At 39.4% G+C, this 20,331-nt stretch overlaps 1 protein-coding gene across 1 annotated transcript in view; it reads right to left on the bottom strand.

Annotated features, from left to right (window-relative positions):
- nphp4 (nephronophthisis 4) overlaps positions 1-20,331 on the bottom strand; it is a 222,786-nt gene that overhangs the window by 86,641 nt on the left and 115,814 nt on the right. Inside the window, exons 9-11 of the mRNA XM_084721632.1 lie at positions 13,568-13,786; positions 12,635-12,773; positions 7,511-7,563 (exon numbers count right to left, since the gene is read on the bottom strand). Coding sequence (XP_084577758.1) covers positions 7,511-7,563; positions 12,635-12,773; positions 13,568-13,786 — 411 coding nt within the window. The remainder of the gene's footprint in view (positions 1-7,510; positions 7,564-12,634; positions 12,774-13,567; positions 13,787-20,331) is intronic.

Below are 20,331 nucleotides of genomic sequence, written 5' to 3'. Positions count from 1 at the left end.
TTGTAAACAACAAAAAGATACAGCCCACGCTTTATTTATTTATTTATTTTCACAGATGAAAGTTTTATCCTCAATGACACCAGCATGCAGGGAGAATATTAAGCAGTTAAAAAACAGTGTTTTAGATCACAGATTTAATGTTAATTAAATACAGCTCAGTCAATTTGCCATTGGCAGTCATCATTACAATAGATGAGATTAACTGTCACAGCTTGTAAGACTTGTTTAATATGAGAGTTATGATCAAAACTGAAGCACTTGCTAACGGTCTTTAAAATTGCAATTTTTCTGTTTTAGCTGTATAAATAAATGTATACACGTGCTGTAATGCCGTAAATGTATATATCTGATTGTAGTGCTTAATGTTGACTTTTCAATGGACCAGGGATTCTCAGAGTTTAGAAGGCCAGTTTAGGGAGACAGTATGATTGAGGGCCACACAAGGAAACCCAACTTGCCATATGATTTGTGATTGCTCCGATAATGGAATTTAACATGAAGAGTTGATTTTGGCACCAGTTTGGCACCAGAAGCTTTTCTAACCTGAGAGACACTTGTTAGCGGAGTGCAGTTTGATGCAGTAGTCAAGTAGTGTTTAAATGTTGGATACTAAAAGTCAAAGTTCTGAAATCAACCAATAATCAAAACATATTTAATATTCATTTTTAACATTTGGGGCCAAACAAAATGTTTCTAAGGGTTTCTTCTTTTACCCACAGGCTGCATTTTGAGAACCCCTGTAATAGACTAACCCTGTCTCTAAAGCCACTATGTGTAGAACTGTTGTGTGATTACAGCATTTTAAGAGAACACATTTTTATTTGTACAAAAATTAGCTCTCTGTCAAGCTGTTATTCTTGAAACTACCACACAAAACAAATCTGAAATTTTGAGAGGAAAAAAGTCAAATGTCTCCAGCTTGTTAAATGTGAATGATTTCTGTTTTCTTTAGTTCTCTATGACAACAAAATGAACATCTTAAGGTTGTGGACAAAATAAAAAAATCGGATATAATCTTGGGCTTTGGGAAACAGTGATCAACATTTTTCATTATTTTATGGCAGGTTATAGACCAAACAACTAATTGATTAATTGAGAAAATGATCAATAGATTAAACAACAATGAAAATAATCATTGCAGTCCTATAATGCCTTTAATATTAGTTGGCCTAAAGTTAAGTTGGCCTAAGATTTACCTCTCTGACACATTATAAAATTAGGCTGTATGACTGTAAACTAGAATCAAAGTGAAGTGAAGTTAATTACCAAAAAAGGGTAGCATGTAGAAAAGTGATGTTCCTCTTCATGCTTGCATTCAAGATCAAAATGAATCGGATATTTTGCTCTTTTCAGATTACACAAACAGAGGTGCCATTACACCTCTTCATCTTGTGAAACCGTTATCTCAGTGTTCCAAAGGATCTGGCAGCCTTCAAATAGCCAAGAATACTATAGTTCCCATTCAGATTTTCCAAAACTAGACTACAAAGCCCCCACACTGGCGTAACTCTGCATAAAATGCAGTTTGATTTCGTTTATAGAGCTAATGTGCCTTTACCTCATATCCGCATATACCGCATATCGATGCTGCTTAACATTGATCTCCCTCCAATAATCACTGGGGTAGTGGTAAGAGGTCGAGCTGTAACCTCCGAGGTGTGATTATAAGAAGACAAACACCAGCATTAACAGAAATCCATTGTAATTACACAGAAAACAATTTATGCTTCGTTTAACACAAAAATCTATCTTTTTGTGGTTCACGTCGATCCTATAGTATATCACTTACCATTTAATTTGTGGCATTAAAATCAGTTTCCTCAACATGGCTATAATTATATTTACTTCATTATGTTCTAGTGTTGAGGCAGGAGGATGAAGGCAGGAGAGTCAGAAAATAAATATTGCTCAGAAACCTTAAGTCATATTGTTCAAAAAAAAAAAATTTGATAAAAGTATGAAGTACAAACTACCACTGTGTGAGAGAGCTGCTAAAATGAGGTCTGACTGAGCCACTACCAGCTGCCAAACCGCCCTCTGCCAGCAACAAACTGAAACATGGCCTCACCTCTAGCCCACGGACTACGAGACCACCTGGGTCAACACAACACGAGCATGACCCTGAAACATGACCGCAGCCCGATGCGAGGAATCATCATCAACACAGGCAAACAAACTCAGCTGCTCTCCCAAATGCTGGCTATAAATACCACAGGATCCTTAGCATTCTGCACGACGGCAAACGGAGAGTGTCAAGGATCAATAATTTATGCGAGCAAGAGAAAGTTGTCAGATCCAACAATGCCTACAGACAGAGCGGGAGCGTACGGCTTGTTTACAGAGCCATTTCAGAGGAGGATGCCATTGATTAATCAGCACTCAACAGTCATGTTGAAGAGGAAAGAAAAATTTTGTTGAACAGGCAGAATCACTTTAGGGTTGAAACAAGTGCATTTCTATAACTGTATCTTTGAAAGGGTAGGAGACACAGACACAGAGACCGTATTTGTGAATTTTGCAGCAACACTAGAGTCGTGATGAATTGTAGTGTGACTGCCAACAGCAGTGGCATGGCTTCACACAGTGATTTCTGTTTCATTTCTTTATGCAGAACACTGGATAGCCATCTGATAGATATCTATGCTGTGCACACCGAGCAGCCAGGGTACTAATGACTCCTCTCCTACCCCCCCTTATTTACTATAGATATGAGTGTAAAGGTGAATGTACGGGCAATTTAGTGTAAGCTGCTTTAATTTATTTTATTTTACCACTTGGGAGTGGTGCAACAAACTGAAAACACAACACCTGGATTTGTAACACAGTTGTTATAGTGAACAGGTTAGCAAGTATTTGTCTTTTTACACATTCAGCAGACACACAGCAACACTGACATTCATTTGGCGTTGTGATTCTAAACACCCAACCACAGACTGAACAGAAGAAGTGGATGTAGCCACCGCAACATCATCCATTGGTTTGTCGTACTGTTTTGAAGCTACGCGTTTGGCATTTTGGCATCTTCACCATCTTGGTTTTTTTTTTGGAGCCAGAAGTGACCATATGTGGACAAAAGGGACGAGCTGGGGAGGAATGAAGAGTGGACAGTCTATAGTTAACACAGGTTACCGGTCCAGTGGGGCCAGGTATCTTTAGCACAGCAAATGCCAAGTTATCAGCTAATGCTACCTAGCCAGCTTGGTTAGCAAGCAGCATCCGTAATTCACTTTAACTGTAAAACAGTTAAACACAGACAACACCCATAAACAAGTTCACAGCTATTTAAACATGCACAGTGCCATGGATGAATACTGTTACACCTTTATCCTGTCATCTTGTTAATGACGTGTAAATCACAAGGTAGCCACCCCCCAAAGCATATCCTGCTTCATCAGCGATAAATATATTGTAAGTTAAATGAAAAAATATAAACAGTTACTTATATACATATAAACATACACACCCAGGGGAAAAAAGTCTGTAATGCATTTTAAGTTGAATCTTCACATTAAAACTTTGACATCTGGGAAACATTGTCTACCAACTTTGACCGCATTTCTGCAGGAAGCATCATTGAGGTAAACACAGAGATCAAACTGGTCCGCTCGTCAGCTGGTCTGGCTGGGTGGTTTAAATATGCCGTGTGCATTGCTGATCTCATGATTCGCTGCTCTTTAATCCAAACCCCACGCTTCCTTTTCCAATGCTTACAAGTGTATTTTTGTCATAGGTGAGAAGTGTTTCAGCAAAGAAGCTGAAAAATAACAAAGGTAGTGAATTTTGAAGGAGCTACCTGCCATAGCATCTGCATGCACCGTGTTGCCATAGTCAACTAAATAACTGTTTTTTTATGGGATTAAAGGATATTAATACAAAAGATATTAACTAGTGCACTTTGAAAGCAGGACTGTGAAAATTGTGAGGGACCAAATAACACCATCATGAATAAAACTAGCTTTATAAAATGCACCCTTGCTCAGTTTTACACCTCTACCCTGTTTTTGTCTGGTATGACCAGCAGCTTACTAATGTTAGCAAACTTTAAATAGAAACAACTGTGAAAATAACAAAATGAATCAGTTTGCAGATTTCATTGCCTACATGCGGTTCCATTCCACCTGTTCTCAGTATGGTCGTGCTGTAATGCCGTAATCTCAATTTTCCATCGCTGTTTTGGCCAAATTTACATAACATTGCTTTCAGTAACAGCTCATCAATATGTTTTTTCTGTTGTACAATGTGTGCTTCACCTTTGGTGCAAGCTAATTGCTCCTTCTGGGAAAACATTGTTGAACTCTAACCCTTAAAACATGGAAATATGATATAAGCATAAGCTAATTTTCAGTGGAAATACCTGTAGGAACATTAAGGATATTCCAAGAAAAACAGACAGTGGAAATAACAATATTCCTTTGAAGTTAATTCTGCCTGTTTGGTAGACTAGATGTTTTTTGAATTAAGAGTTGAAAAAAAAGACTTGCAGAGCGATATATCTAGTTAAACACCATTGTCCTCTGGTGTCATCCCCCTAAGAGCTGCCCAGTATGACCACAGTCGTCTCTTGTTACCCCACCGGGAGCTGCCCACTTGCAGGCTTCCACCGCCCTCGCTGCTTAATCAAAATGAAGGTCGATTTGTAGAGTTCATGGGTGCAGTGCTCCCACGGCTCGCAGCCCCTGTTGGTTCAATTTAAAATGAGTCGACAATACAGACTGTGGCTCATTTTGGCCCACAGAGCTCACACTGAAACAGAGCTGAACTCTCTCCTCCTCCGCTCTGTGGCACTGTGTTAGCATGTGTGTTTGTGTGCATGTGTGTGTGTGTGTGTGTGTGTGTCCCTGGCCTCATCCTGAGAGAAAGCAGAATCCATCACAGCTCCAAGTCTCTACTGGCACTTCCACTCAGGCTGAGGGATGACGGTAACGCCCTGTAGCTTAGCTCAGCCATGACGAGAAGACACACAAAACACACACACACAGAACCACACACTGTCGGTATGTGTTACATATGGTGGATGTGTGGTATCTTACTAAGAACGGGATATGAGTCAGTCATCGTCGCCCACCTCCGATATATAATGGATGGATGATTATGGTGTGGTTGAATTTATTATTGCTGAATTGATCAGTATATCAGTTGCCAGTGGGGGAGCGTCTAATATACGCTGATGCTAATGTGACATTTAATCTGATTTGATGCAACGAGGCATGATTATCATCATCAGTATTACTTCTATTTCCCAGATCGCTGTGGTGATTTAAATGTTCCATGATTGACACACAGAGATATTTTGTTATCTTTCACCAAGAATAATATTTTCTACAGACACACGCCCACACGCTTCCATTTTTCTTTTTTCAAGCCAGTTGCATACATATTCTGTAACACTTGCTGCAGGATATTTTAATAGACTCATTCTTTCTGGAATGTCGTACAAGAGAGTCAAAAGATAACAAGGGGAAAAACATAAAGAATGTTTCTAAACATGCCTGTTTTTACTAACAGGAACTATACTTCGTAATCACACTGTTGTCAGGAGATCTGGGGCAGATAATACATTTTTCCTGACATTTTGCAAAATTTATAGGCTTGACCTGCAATTTCTGTCGACAAACCAGACACAGCAAGGCGGTGGGTTAGTCAAGATTTATGATCTTTGTCTGAAGAGCGTGGAAGGGGAGCTGTATCCACACGGAGGGGGCTGCTAGAGGGGCTTCCTGATTCTGTCATCCGGCCAGGAATCACTCCAGGTCGGCTGTTAACTGGAGTCGATTTATATCGTTTTCCTTTGACAAGTACAGACGACAGCCAGATAACATTCTGTGTGCACAACATGTAGCACGTATGATTTTTCTTTCTGTTGCGGATCTATATAACAGTTCTGAAATGCACATTCAAACGCACTCAAAGCCTGTATTGTGAAAGTTACACTGGAACTTTACCTACTTTACACTATTAAGTATTCACATTTTTAATTTACACCTGAACATGAGGTGCATTTGCAGCTTTACCGCATCATGTAGACACTGAATACATTACTTGTACAGAACTGTACTGAAAGAAGAATTGTAGCTCCATGAAGTGTAATTTGATTCTTGCTTTTACATGTACATATAAAAAGCGTTTGTAAATTTGGCTGCAACTGATCAAGCAAATAAGTATTGTTTATTTATAAACTAAACTTTTTTCACTGAATCTAATTAAAGTTTTTAGTCAATAGTCGAGCCAAAATTTATGTCAAATACTCTTCAGAAGTTATCAAAGCCCCCTAATTAGTCTCACAATCAGAAAGAAAGCAATGATATTACTCTATGAAACATATCTTCTCATAAAGTTATTACTACTAGACAAATGACTTAAACTCTACTAATCACTATGTTTCTATATTGACAATGAATCAAATGACAATGTGAGATGTGAAAGGGGCCCTCCTAATGAAGAATCCTCAAAAATGATTAGCAGTACACAGCGTTTCATTGTTTGGGTTTCATGGTCCACAAACTGCTCCCACCAACCTTGTTTACATGATGTAGCAGGAAGTGTTGGTTCAATTACTTTAAAACTGCAGTTTTAGCTTTCAAAAAGTAGTTCAACTACATCAGTTGTTGTTACACAGAGGCATAACCGAATAAACACTGAGCAAAATGTAGGTGTGTTTGATTTATAGACTAGGGCCGGCTTATGCTCACAGGAGAAGGTAGGGAGCAATTTTAAGGTGGAATCAGGAAAATTTCGTGGGACATTCATAGTATTCGATCACTGACATCTTGGTCGCAAACCACAGGTCATTTTAATCAAATAGCACTTGTCATTACCGTGGCCAATTCATGAGCTGTGTCATTATGTATGGCAAAAAGCGACATGACAATACTAGGAGTAGTCTGTAATTACCTTCTGAAAAACTACTGAGATTTGAGTGTAGTCAAACTACCACCCAACTATTGTAAATTGAAGTTAGACTAACTAGTGAACTACATGTAGATAATTACACCCTAGCACTGGTAGCAGGCAGCTGTTTGCAGCTCAAAAGCTTTGATAGACCCAGACAGGCAGCAGCTAAAGAGATATATTTTCAGGAGTTGGTGGAAATCAAAACAGAGCAGAAAACAGGGAATACTGGATTTATTAAGTGGACAGGAACACAATGCCAGAAACTCCAAATGAATGAGAATGTTGTCTACTGGTCGTGTAAATAGACAACTGTTCCTTCACCTCAACAACTTCGTAGGATGATATCTCAGATGTTGTATTTTCGGGCCTGTTCTGCTGCCCTAAAATGCAGCTGTAAATGACAGATGATCCGCACAGGTGATCCTGTGTGGACCAAATGACAGCAGTACTTTATTTCTTTTGAGAGAAATATGAGGACAAAAAGCAGCAAGAATTGTTGCAGTGTATATTTGCTTCTAGGGAGAAAGCTGCAACTTCAGAGAGAAGCTTTTTGTCACATCACTATCTAGGCTTAGTGTTTAGTCACATGTTCATTAGAGTAGGTGACAAGGTGTCTTACCCCAGGGCCTTGAGGAGAATCTGGCGGAGAAGTTGGTGGAACATATTTTTGACCTAAAAAAAAAAGACACAAGAAAAACAACAGAAGATAAAGAAAAAGCCACTGACTCCACCTTGTACACAGCTACAGTATAAATGTGAGGGTAAATTGTTCTTGTTGATGTATTCACCTGCATGTCACTTCTAAGTGCAAACAACCCTGGTTCAATGTTTAACAGCTCAATTAACAACATTTTATGTAATGCTCTGTGTACCTGGCAGCACTGTTATTTTTATAGTGTGGTTACACATTTAATATAATATTTGCTGGTGCAGGGAACAGAAGATGACAGTGAAATGCCATCTTCTCAGATTGCTTTCTTGTTGATTGGATTTGCAGTCAGGTGGCATCCTGAGGAATACAGAAAATACTGTACAATGTGTCCTGAATAACTTCCGCAAAAGTAAATAACTACACTGACGACCGGGACACGGAAACTACTTAGTAACAAATCTATCCAATTTCACACAGATCAGGAGGTAGAGTTGGATTTAGATGTCACACTGAGTTTAAAGTCCAACAATACTTCCTGAGGTTTTTGGTTGGTAGCCATGGTAATACTGAAATGAAAGGCTTTCCAGCATCTCTTTGTCCTGCTCTCCCACTCTTTCTCGCTCTCTGTGCAGGGCTTGACTGGCCTTTTGGAAATTGCTTCAGTTGCCTGGGGTGTCTTACTGTAGCTCCCATCTGTTCAGACTACATGCACACAGAGTGGACACGGCGCAGAACTGGCTGGCTCTCTGTCACAAATGTGCTCTGGCACCCACCCCCCCCGGCAGCCATTTTGTTTTTAGGGCTCTCTGTTTTCCTCGCTGGTTTACGTACCGAGCCGGTGGCAAATGTGTTTCACCTCGTTAGCTGGAATGACGTGCAATTGGCCGTTTATTCATGATAAATGAGAGGCCTTCGTGACGACCAGGCAAGCCGGCAGATCTACGAGAGGCACCTATACGTGCACAAGTCGGCGGGGAATGAGGAAGAATACATTTAAATATGTAAAGATGATGCATCATTAAAATTCATTAACGAGCATCTGTGTCAAAACAGCAAGATCGCCTCCATATTTTACTCCTCTCCACTTATGGTAAGGAGCAGAGAGTGATGTGTTGTGGTCATGTAAACAGATAGATATTCTGTAGCTAAATTATAGATTCATGAAAATATATGGAGGGGAATTTCCACCCCTCTGACTGGAAGTCATGTTGACGTCCATCGTGAATAACTTAGCGGTTCATCCTGAAAATACAGGATTGGCAAACTGTCTTGTTTCTCTGCAAACGTTCAAAGGTTGTGAAACACAGCGAGCTCTCTCCACATTAATAAATATACATACATCAAAGACATTAATTACATATTTCAGACTGGCCATGAATTTCATATTCGTCTAAATAAGCTATCTGCAATGGAAAGCAGCACATTTACAGACATATCCATGCAGTGTGCGCCCACACACACACACACACACACACACACACACACACACCATCATGGAAAAACAAAGTCAAGGATGATTAAGGCGCTGGAATCAAAGAATGACAGAGATTCATGATATCATTCTCCTCTGAACACTAGCCCAAACCTTTTGGGCTTCTTGGGCGATCCTCTGACGACACTTGAGCGCTGATTAAAATGTCATTAATAGACTTTGCCAAAAGCCTTCGCCACACGCCCATGAAGTAGGCCCTGATCAACGCTATTCTTCTCTCCCAAGATAAGTTAACGGCGTCATTAGTGGGGAAATCATCAAGTATACGACCGGGGTCCACTCAAGTTCTTTCTGCTGTCACCAGGATTGAGTGGCTCTGTGCCGTGTTTACTGCACTTTTAATCAATTCACTGACAGACACGGAGCAAATCAGCAGTTTGGGTTTCAATAAGAGATGCAGACAGTGGCATGCCATTTATCTTTGGCTGTGTGCAAGATGTGGAATATTTAATCACAACTTTGTTTCAGCGGGAGGCCTCTTTAAAGCTCAGGGTTCAGGAGTTATTTTCGGAGGGATATCGTGGAACGGTCACGCTTAATTGGGAACGACGGAGTGAAAAAAAAAAGCTTCTGTGAGAGGAATTCAGCAGCATATGCTGATAACCCCCTTAAAATCTGAAGAGAGAGAAAAAAACAGGGACTTCAGTTCAGGTTTATTTTCACATTCTTAATCACTGTACTTACAGAAAGCAAAGAACTGCCAATAAGCGTGGTGACACCAGTGGCTCATGTGTGACGCTATCAAAACTGTTTTTCAAATACATGCTGAAGCCATTCTGCACCAATAATCTCACTTATATGGCAAAGCAGTACATCGCCGCCACTAGAAGTCAAAGTCTTAAGAGATTTGCTGATTTTCCAGCACAACAACAAAAAAGTTCATAAAGGTTCAGAAAAGTTTGAGACAAAGCAGGATAATGACTTGATGTCCAAGGCTTTTTAAAAAAATCAGAAACAGTTAAACAAGATTTCTTCTTGTACACTTGATGCGACAGATTCAACAGTCAGCAGGGATTTCTATGTTCTATGCAAGTAATCATACAAAATGTTGAATGCCATGAAGTCAAAATTGATGTTTAAGAGTTTTTATCACATGTGTATCTCTATGTCACCTATACACCAGTATCTGGCCAAACAATGAAAAAAATGGCATTTTGTAGATATTATCTGGTGTTTTTAATGATACTTAATGTTTTGTATTTCCCTGCGAAATGATGTGAAATGGTCAATGATACATTTTGCACTCAGAGGTGTTACTAAAGTTTTGTCGTGCAGTGTGGAAGAGAAATACATCCAGAGCAAGCAGAGTGGAGCTTGGTTCTCCCCTGCTGGTTGAGACATTTCACTCACCCAGGTGTTTACTGGTAAACACTGGTGACTGTTAGCTAGTGATACTGTAAGCGGGAAACAGAACCGGGCTTGGCAGGTGAACACAGCCGGTCACCATGACGAACATAGCCTCAGTGAACGACAGGGAACAGGGTCCTTTTGCTGGGCCACTAACTTACTTTAGCTCGGTTGGCCCTGGCAAACTGCCGCTGGCTCATTTAGCAGTGATTCAGCCCTGAGCTGCTGGGAGCTGGGCCAGGAAGGAACACCACGTCGGTATCATAGCCTCTTCCCTGGCCATCTCTTGGCTCAGAGGCGTCCCGTTTCATGGAAACTTGAAACGGACAAAAACCCACTGCAGTTCACCACTGCATTAAAAAGCCTCTGAGATTAATTTTTTGACACAATAAATGCTTAAATAATTCTGTTTCTGCCATGACGCAAAACAAAGGACTTCAAATAAGCAAAAAAGAAACAAAGCAGCTATGAGCTGAGACCTAACACAATGTGTTAGTCCTATTGCACCTCCTTAAAGGACCAATGTGTAGGATTAAGTGCCATCTAGACGATGAGCTTGTAGACTGCAAACACCTCATCTAACTCTCCTCTTCCCAGCGTTTAAGAGAACCTATGGTGGCTGCAAAACTGGACTCAGAAGAGGACCTGCATTTTTTGTAAATATAAACAGTTCATAAAGGGGAACAAAAAAAAAACAACAATTCTTATTTTCAGGTGATTATATTCAATTTGTGCCATATTCTAACAATAGATCCCTATAATTCTTGTACACTGGATTTTTAAAGGAATTTTACAGTTTATTACAACTTGAAGCTTGTTTTTCTATAGATTTGGTCATCTTCCATATTGCTAATAATAACACTGCGTTCACCAAAATAACTGCTAACATCTTCGAACATCCATGGTTTTGTAAGTATTTGGTCCTCATCATTTAACCTAAAGTGTTGGACATACTGAAATTTTGACTTGATGGTGGCATGACAAGATAAATCTAGGGATTAGCAAATTGAGAGACATTGTTGAGACATTTGATTCAAAGTCACAAATGTAAACTTCACTGATGCTGCTAGAAGAAAAGTCAGGGGGATCATCAAAGTCAGGAGGACTCATCCTCTTGGAACCATGAATGCATGTTGTGCTGATTTGCTTTGTAGATGTTGAGATATTTCACTGGAAAAATGAAAACTCTGACTTGGAAGGTCAGGACATGAACACCATGCCTATATGTATGAAATTCAACAGCAAAACTTGCAGCGGTTATCAAGATATTTCACTAAAAGCCAGAAGGCTCAACCTGCTGGTGGCACTAGAGGAAGGTGGGGTTAGTATGATTCAGTTATGTCTGTTGCTAAAATATTTCAGTCTGGATAAAAAATGTTGGAGCGACTGACATAGCTAAAAAAAACTTGAATGGGGTCAGAAACATGAGCAGTCAGATAAACAGACGGGCTGTAAACAAACCTCTAGGTTAGCTAAACTTATTTGGAGGAGAAAATGAAGGTGACTGTTTGTTGTAGAAACCTATCACAGCTTACAGACTTCACTTTGATAGAGATACTGAGTCATTATGGCACATATACTAGCTATCGCTGAGTAAAAAATAAAAATATTAAAAACATGGGCATCAATATTTATCTTTAAAAACACAATTTAGTCAGAAGGCAAACGATGAAAACACTGGACGTGTGTTGTGTGAAAATGCTGGACGTGCGTTCTTGTCTATGTTCAGGCCACAGTTCGGTTCCCCTCTCAGAGCAGACATGAGCAAAGGACACGGAATAAGACTTGTTCAAGATCAAGAGGCCCTAATGGACAGCCAAAGTCTTCTCCCAGCACTTTGAGTTTATCGTTTTATTCCCCTCAGACCCCAATCATGAAGCGTGCTAATCATGCAGAGAGCAGGTGGTGCAATTGAGATAACACTGCAGAGGTGGGGGCTGCATTATATGCAGAGCACAGGCTAGTTTGATGCTTGTTGCTTAGAACTTTGGCTGATTACACCTGGGTGTTGCCACACACTTGAGGTGCACCCACAAAACAATTTGCAGAAACAGACCACACACTTTCTGCTCCAATAAACAAACCTGTGTTGTAGAGAAATAAAAATCTGGCTCCTTTTAAAGCTGTGAGCAGTAAAGAGCCTCTCAACTCCTTCTTGGGAGGAAAACTCTTCAAATTAGCTTGCTCCTTTTTCTTTCCAAGTAATTAATTTGTGCTTAAAAAGCCATTACGGATCAGATGCTAATATTTACCCTGTGAAGGTGATGAAGGTGATCTTCTCTGACGTGACACATCCTCCTGCTTTGTCCTCAGAGACGCCTTTGGGCTGGGTGCCTTCCTCTCCAGACTGGATGACAGCCGAAACGTGATCGTATCCTTCGCCTCTGAGACCTCCATGAGAGGAGAAACTTTCAGATTATTTAGGAAAATACAAAAATGTGATCTATTGCTGCATTTCCACTCAAAGTACTGAGAACCTTTAGTCCCAGGAACTGCTTTTCAAGGAACTAAAAGGTTCCTTCAGCCTGTTATTGTCTGTGTTCCCATCGGAAGATTAAGCAAATCAGTCCGCTGATGTGCAAAAAAAGAAATTTAAAAATGGCGGCTGAAATTAAATGGTGCAAGTACTGACCAGCCAGAAACGTTCACCATTTTTGCTCAGTATTTTTGGGAAGTATTACCCCCCTGAGCAGGGACTTTTTGGGGGGCAAAATAATGTCTCCAGAACTTAATTTATACTGTGCAGACAACTCAGAACAGAACACTCTGAGTTCCTCTAAACATTCCTAGTCCCTGGGGAAAGTTTCTGGAGTTAAAACATGGATAATGAGATGGTAAACAGATAAAGAAGATATGTGGTAGTGATGCATAGTTATTTAAAAATACGTGAACAGTACGAAAACTCAGAGCTAAGGTGTGAAAGATTCTGGCAACATTTGCACCCTTTGAAATTTTTGATACTGTCACTAGTAATCTGACCTTGTACAGGTACTGTCTACTAGTAAATATCAAATATCTTAACACACCACTTAATCAAAATACAGTTCAGAAAGTTTTTGTCTTCTGGGAAACATCCGTGTGAGCGCTGAAAGGTACTGAAATCAGCACCTTGTGTTAACACCTTTCAATGCCTTCTTTACCTTTTGTTCTTTCTAAAAAGACGTTCGTCTGTGCTGTTGTGTTACCTGAGCTGCACCTGGAGCTGAGAGCGACGCAGGGCTCTGAATTTTGGCAGACGTCTCTGTGCTGTAGACCATGACTCCGTGAGGGTTTGGCTTTGCACCTCCTAGCAGAACAAGCTGTATCTCTTCCCCCTTCCAGTCAGCCGGCTCCTGGAAGGGGCACCAAATCCCCCACCGAAGGCACTGCAAGAAGGCGGCTCGGGATGTGGAGGTGGCAGACAGCTGTGTGATGGAAAAAGACACAACGTGAGAGGACATTCAGACACCGACATGATTATTGTTGTTTTCATTTATGGAAACAACCTTGATTAGTTTTTTTTGTCACAACACAGAGAATAGTCTGTCTTTGAAATGTCTTGTATGTGCTTTCTGCTTTCAGATCCTCCCCAGCAATTTTCTTACAATATTCGGTTCCCTTATTTTGTCAAAATAATCAGTTTTTTATTAGTTTGCATGAGCAAGTAAAAATTTAGGAGGAAATTTGCTTTAATGTGTATTTTTTATCAAAAACAAAAAACAAAAACAAAGACAAGACAACATGACAATCATACTGCTATTATAAGCATGTCCAAAATGATACAGCCAACAGTAAACTGTTCAAATAAAATATTGTTTAAATTACTTAAAATCCTGTGTGATCTCCCTCTGTCTATCTCACTAAGCCTGGGCTGTGACATACAAGAAACCCTGAAAATGCTAATTCTAATTTAATTTTGCTGCAGGGTGGGTTTCAGAAGTGTCTATGCATGTCTGACATCCTTTCTTCTGGCTGTGACTCTGGGTCCTTTGTTGAATTTATTGTAAGTGTTGTCATCAACCATGAATGAGCAAACTCTAAACTTTTGAGAGCCACCACCTACAGAGAGTCAGTGTTTGACAAAAAAAAAGATACAGTAGATTAAGTTTTCCTTTAGGCAGTTACTTTGTCAATACCATCTCATTCATACTGGAAACACGGTTGGTGCCAGCATCAGGGACTCAGCGGCAGAAGTTTGCAGCCTAACAAAAAACTACCTTCAGACAACAGAGTACTACTGCATATCTAGGGTTTACACAGTGTACAGTGAGGGTTAGGTACAAAGAATAGTGGTAGGGCTGTACACAATAGTTTGTTTCAAATGTTTTTATTGGAAACATTTGTGTAAAGGACTTAGCTTTCGTACAGATTAAGGAACTGCTTCAGGTGTTACAATATTCACAGACATGACTTAACATGAAAGAGAGAGAGAGGAATGAATGAGAGCACAGGAAGCAAGAATAAAGACGAAAGAGAAAAAATAAAAACAAAATAAAAGGAGACAAAAGGGGAAGGATCCATCTAACCTACTCACTTTGCCCAGCTGCCCAGTACTACATTAAACTATTGAGATTGTATTCATTTTGTGTGTTTTTCAAGATAAGAAATAAATGGTGAGCAGACCTTTGAGAACTGCTTTAGTTTATCATTTAAGACAAACCTGATTCACTCTTGGTGTAACGGGTCAGTTAGCACTGTGATCCACAACTTCACTGTGGCTTTCTTCTTTCTTTGCGAGTTATGCAAGTCCACTTGCCGGTTGTACAACTGCATGTGCCATTCCACTTTCTCAAACACACACTTAACTAGCCCTGAGTAAGTGGGCAAGTGTTAGCCATTAGATGTTTAGCTTTTCAACATTTTCACTGCCGCACACCAAGGGGCAATCTATCACCATATATTATACCCATGTGGGCAGAAACTGGCAAATTACAAATAATGTTCATTAAAGGAAGTCGATTTAAATACAAAATACTAACTCATATAATCCTATGAATTACTTTATTCAAACTGAGTGTCATTTGTAAACCTCAGTTGAGGCTTAGAAAGTAAAAAATGACATTTGGTGCAGCTCTAATTACTGGTGCACAAACTTAAATAATCAATTACGGCATTTGACATATTAATTAAATAACTAAGGTGCTCAATCATTTGAATAATTTAGAAAGCAAAATCAAAACAGATGAAACCAAATATACTTAAAGCTGTGAAACTAATGTACAGCAGTGGCTAACATATCAATTATTATATGGTCGATACAATATGGGCCTAGATACAGCTAAATACAGGAGCAGCCTTGTTGTGTTTGAACATGATTTACAATCACTCCCATTGCACCTCTACTCCAGCCATCCCAGGAAAAGAAAAGAAGAAAAAAAAAAAAAAAACGCTTTTTGCTTTAAATCATCCACAGGGACTCAGAGGTTTTGCTGAATCGATTAATAAGCTGGTCAGCCTCAGACAATTGTAATCAATCATATGTAGGACAGTGCAGAATACGAAAGGAGCCTGCTAGTCCACAAGACAAAGTGGAGCAAATAATGGTTCACTCAATGCTTACAATTCCCCTGAGTAAAGTTCTTTACATGTCATACCATAATCCAATACTACAGATCATTATTCATTTAAGTAGCATCTTTATTCCAAATGCCATCCAGAGTCCATTAGGTGGTATTATGGAAAATAGGAACTGTCTGCAGTAGTCTTGAATCAGACTGTGAAAAACAGTAATGTTCTTTAAGTGCTGTTAAATTCAGTAATTCAACCTCTTTATTTAATAAAATGGCACCGTTTGATCAAAACACTCTAAACTGCTCTTAAAAGAGTTTGTCAACTGGGGAAAAAAATAAATGATATTCAGTATCTATTTCTAATTCTGGGTGAGTATACTGCTAGATATGGTCTTAAGATGTAGTGTTTTCTGGTCTATCCGTGAGACAGCAGCAGCAAAACTAACAGCTAAGAGGAGTATAACTGGTTTACCCCAAATTCACACCAGACTTGAAACTCCAAACTCTGTTACAGCATCGCACCACCTGTTCTTTCAGGAGCACAGCTGAGCAGCTGAGCAGCTGACAGGACGGCGGCCAGAATAAAAGAAATGTCTTCACCAGGCCAAATAACATCAAAAATTCATCGGACAAAAACAGATTTCCAGTAACCTCCATGAGAAGTATACAAGATAAAAACAACATTATTTTTCTTCATTGATTCATTTATTCTATTTCTATTCCACTGCCCCCTGCCACCACAGCTCTATTGGCCCACAGAAATCAGACAGTTCATTGTGATATAGTACAGTAGCTCACCAGCAGTGCTGTAGTAATAGTTCCCCAGAGAGGAACACTAGAGTGGTGTATGGCGTCTGATACAACAACTACAGGAACAATTACATTGGTCACAGCATCCACTGGGACGAGGTCAAAGTCTTCAACCAGGAGTCAGTGGACAGCTGGAGAAAGATCGAGGAGGACATTCAAAGGCCATGTCTGAACAAATGTGTCTCGGTCTCCTCTACATGTATGGCCACTGTTTTCATGAGACAGACGTTTTATATTTCACGCAATGACAAGACCGCTATTTCCATGGCAACTGAGCAAATTCCATGCACGGAAGACGTCACTGGGATGCAGTTCAAAGCTCCAGGAAAGAAGTGAAAAAAGATTCATGATATTTTTAAGGAAGTTGAGTTACAATATATAGTATGTACAGTAATTTATCATGCTGCATGAAAACAATTAGATGAAAGCTAATTGCAAGATTTGAGGCAAAATTGTTAAAGGATATTTTGTTAAAACCAAAATTACAAACATATTCAAATCAAGCAAAGTCATGGCCCTGAATCTTGTTTTAGAGCAAACTTAACAAGGAATCAAAGGTCTTCAGTGGCACAGCTGAGAACAGGAATGTTTCCTCCGGCCCTTGAAGGTTGCAGATTTAAAAAGATCCTGAAGGACAGAACAGGTTGTTAGAATTATGTGACAAGGAGATGTTGAGAATTATTTTCTTCTGTGTTGTTCTTTTTATGATGTCAAATAAAATGTTCAAAATTCAGAAATGTTCTGGTGCACTGACGATGACTGAATGGAATGGTTGTTTTAATTTTAATTTTGGCTACCTCTGTTTGTAAAGCTTGGAAAAAGTATCAGGATGGTTTATTTGTTTAGTATTACTTGTAATTTATGTTGCTACTCTGCTTTCTGCTCTGCTTTTCTAAATGATGGTTTCTTGTTAGCCTGTTTGGGCTGTGCACATTATTTGTGCAAGGAACAATAATAAAAATCAAATCAATATTGTATTTTGAGTTTGTTTTTTTTTTTTCGTTAAAGTACTTCATATCTTCACAACAGGAAGGAAGCACAGGAAGTAGTGGCTTGTGGCTTGAACAGCTGCCAATGGAGGTTATGTTTCACTTGACACACAAAGGAAAAAAGTAGACTCAGAGGTGTCTGCTGGTTGACACACAGAGTTGGTGTGGACTGATACATTTGTAGCACAGTGTTACTACAGGCTGAGCACTGAAGTCAGATTTGACTGGCATCAGCTGTTTGCAGTATGCTTCACAATGATTGGCTCATTCACAGCTGTGTGGTGAGTAACATCCAATCATATTCATGCAGGTGTTCAGCGCAAACAATATAACCTCAGACTGATATCTGTTAGTCTGATGATCAGTGGTATTTTGGTTGGTTATTTAAAAGATTTGATTATCATGTGTTTCTTTTGGAGGATTATCTTTCGCAGCTCTGATTCATTAAGAGCTCAGTGGAGCTTTTTCTGCCAAACTACAGCAAATTATCAGACTTCAAAAAATTCACGTTGGTGTAGATTGGCAGTTTAGGGTGGGTGTGAAGGATGAATGAACTGCATTCATAAAGCACTGTTCTACCTTAATGGATGAAAGGCTTTACAGTTTGCCTCTCGTTCACCCATTCACACACTCAGCTGCTGGTCAAGGTGCTGCCCCGCCCATCAGGAGCAATTTTGTGAAACCAAACAACTTTCGATGGAAGAACATGTCCGCCAAGACTTAACGAAGTACATGACATGATTTGAAAAGTCACGTCGCACATTTCGCTGATCTGATTGGTTGTAGGTCTATCTAATTGCATCCAGTTAGGAGGTCCATCGAGCACAACGCCTCAGGCTCCTGAATGTTAACTTTCAAACTAGGCAATGTTGATCAAATATGCATCACCATTTCTGCATTGCTTCAAATATATTTCTTGCCTCAAAGTTTTTCAGAAACATATTTTAATGTACTTTTTAATGCTTAGCTGAAAGATTGCGACCAGACAGTCTGCTTGAAAAACAGACCAAGCACCACTAGATCACACATTTCATTGCAGGTCTATCAAACTGAGTGCAGAGCCACACACTGATAATATATTTTCAAAACTGAAAATGAGGTTCCAGTATAACTAATAGTGATTTTGTGATTTTGACTAAAATATGTCTTTAGTCAGTGTTGACTGTTTTCACAGAAACTTGAAATGTCTGTCTCATAGATCAGTTTAGGCTTTTGAACAAACAACAGATGCTGCTGTTTAGGGGCAAAGACAGTTTCAAAACGTCAGGTTATTATGCCTTATGCAAAGTAACCATGCTGTCCACTCAGCTTTCTAACAAAGCTCAAAGTCAAGTGTCCAGATAGGTTAATGGAGCTGACATTTTGCACACTACAAGTAATAATGCACTGCATCGGGAAGAGTACTAAAGGTATAAAGGTTGAAGACATGTCAATCCTCTGTTTTACAGTAGACAAAGCAGAATATTCATGTTTCTGTAAATCCAAATCAGAAGACCAAATATTTTAAACTTCCATGCTTGCCATTTCCATAACCATTATTTAAAAACACATAGCGATGTCTTCAGTCTCCAGAATGGCTATGGACTTGCCGGTTCGATTTGTCCAATTATAAAGTTTGATCAGTCACTCACAGAGTACCAATGTAGCCTCTGTCTGACAGAAGGCACCAAACAGAGGAGTGCCTTGTACTATCATTAAGGCTGGCAACAAAGCAACAAGGATTCATGTCATTCAAACCCAATTAAATGATGATTTAACTATAAATTATGTGGCAACAAACTTTTAAACTAGCTTAAAATTAAGAAAACTTTGGACTAAAATGTGATTCAGTATTAACTTAAACTTGAGGAGGTTTGACTTTTAAAATGTCTGCCTTTTGACAGGGATTGAGCAACTGTCTTCCTTTCTCTTCACTGTGCTGCTCTGTTGTCAATCAAACAAGGAGGAGAAATTAGAGCTTCTCTGCCGAGCCATCAAAAGTTCCCCCTGTCTTTTATACTCCCAACAGAATGAACATTTATTTCAAATATTACAAACTAAAGTTTACATCAGCAGATTTTTTGTTTCTGTTTATATTTGTGCAGATTTTAAATATGGATTTACTCATTTTAAACTTAGTTTTGTTAAACTCTGATTAGAACAAGTCTTAAATTATGTGAATATTTGTCACTGTATGTAGCCCTAAGAGGACCTCTTCAAAGCTCCACTCATTTCAAGCAGCCCCACATGCAGATCAATACCCCATTCCTTTTGAGAGCGAGTTTGTTTCAGACTATAATTTTACCCCCAAGTAGCACAGACATTAACCGCTATTTCTTTGAATTGTAACTCTAGAAATATATGGCAGCCATAAAACAGATAGCAATATATTCCCCCTTGAGGCACTGCCTGTTTTTCCATCTCATGGGGTTGAATTAATAAGATGCTTTATAAGAAACATTCAATCAAACAAGTCTATTTTCAAAGTGATGATTTCATAAAAATGATCCAACTAGAGAAAGATCATTTTGTGGCACAGGGAGTAGCCAGTAAAAATTGCGAGGCAATTTATCTAATGTGTCGCTCTTCTTTTTTTTTTTTTTTCCAAGCACTCTCTGTCTCTTACATGTCTGCGCTCCCACAGAACACGAGGGAAAGAGGAAAATGAGTGTCTCGCACATG

This window comes from Lutjanus erythropterus, chromosome 6 (genome assembly GCF_056507025.1).
Source record: "Lutjanus erythropterus isolate fLutEry1 chromosome 6, fLutEry1.hap2, whole genome shotgun sequence".
NCBI lineage: Eukaryota > Metazoa > Chordata > Actinopteri > Lutjaniformes > Lutjanidae > Lutjanus > Lutjanus erythropterus.
Note: the sequence above shows the minus strand (reverse complement) of the source record. Positions and strands in the feature narration are given on the sequence as shown.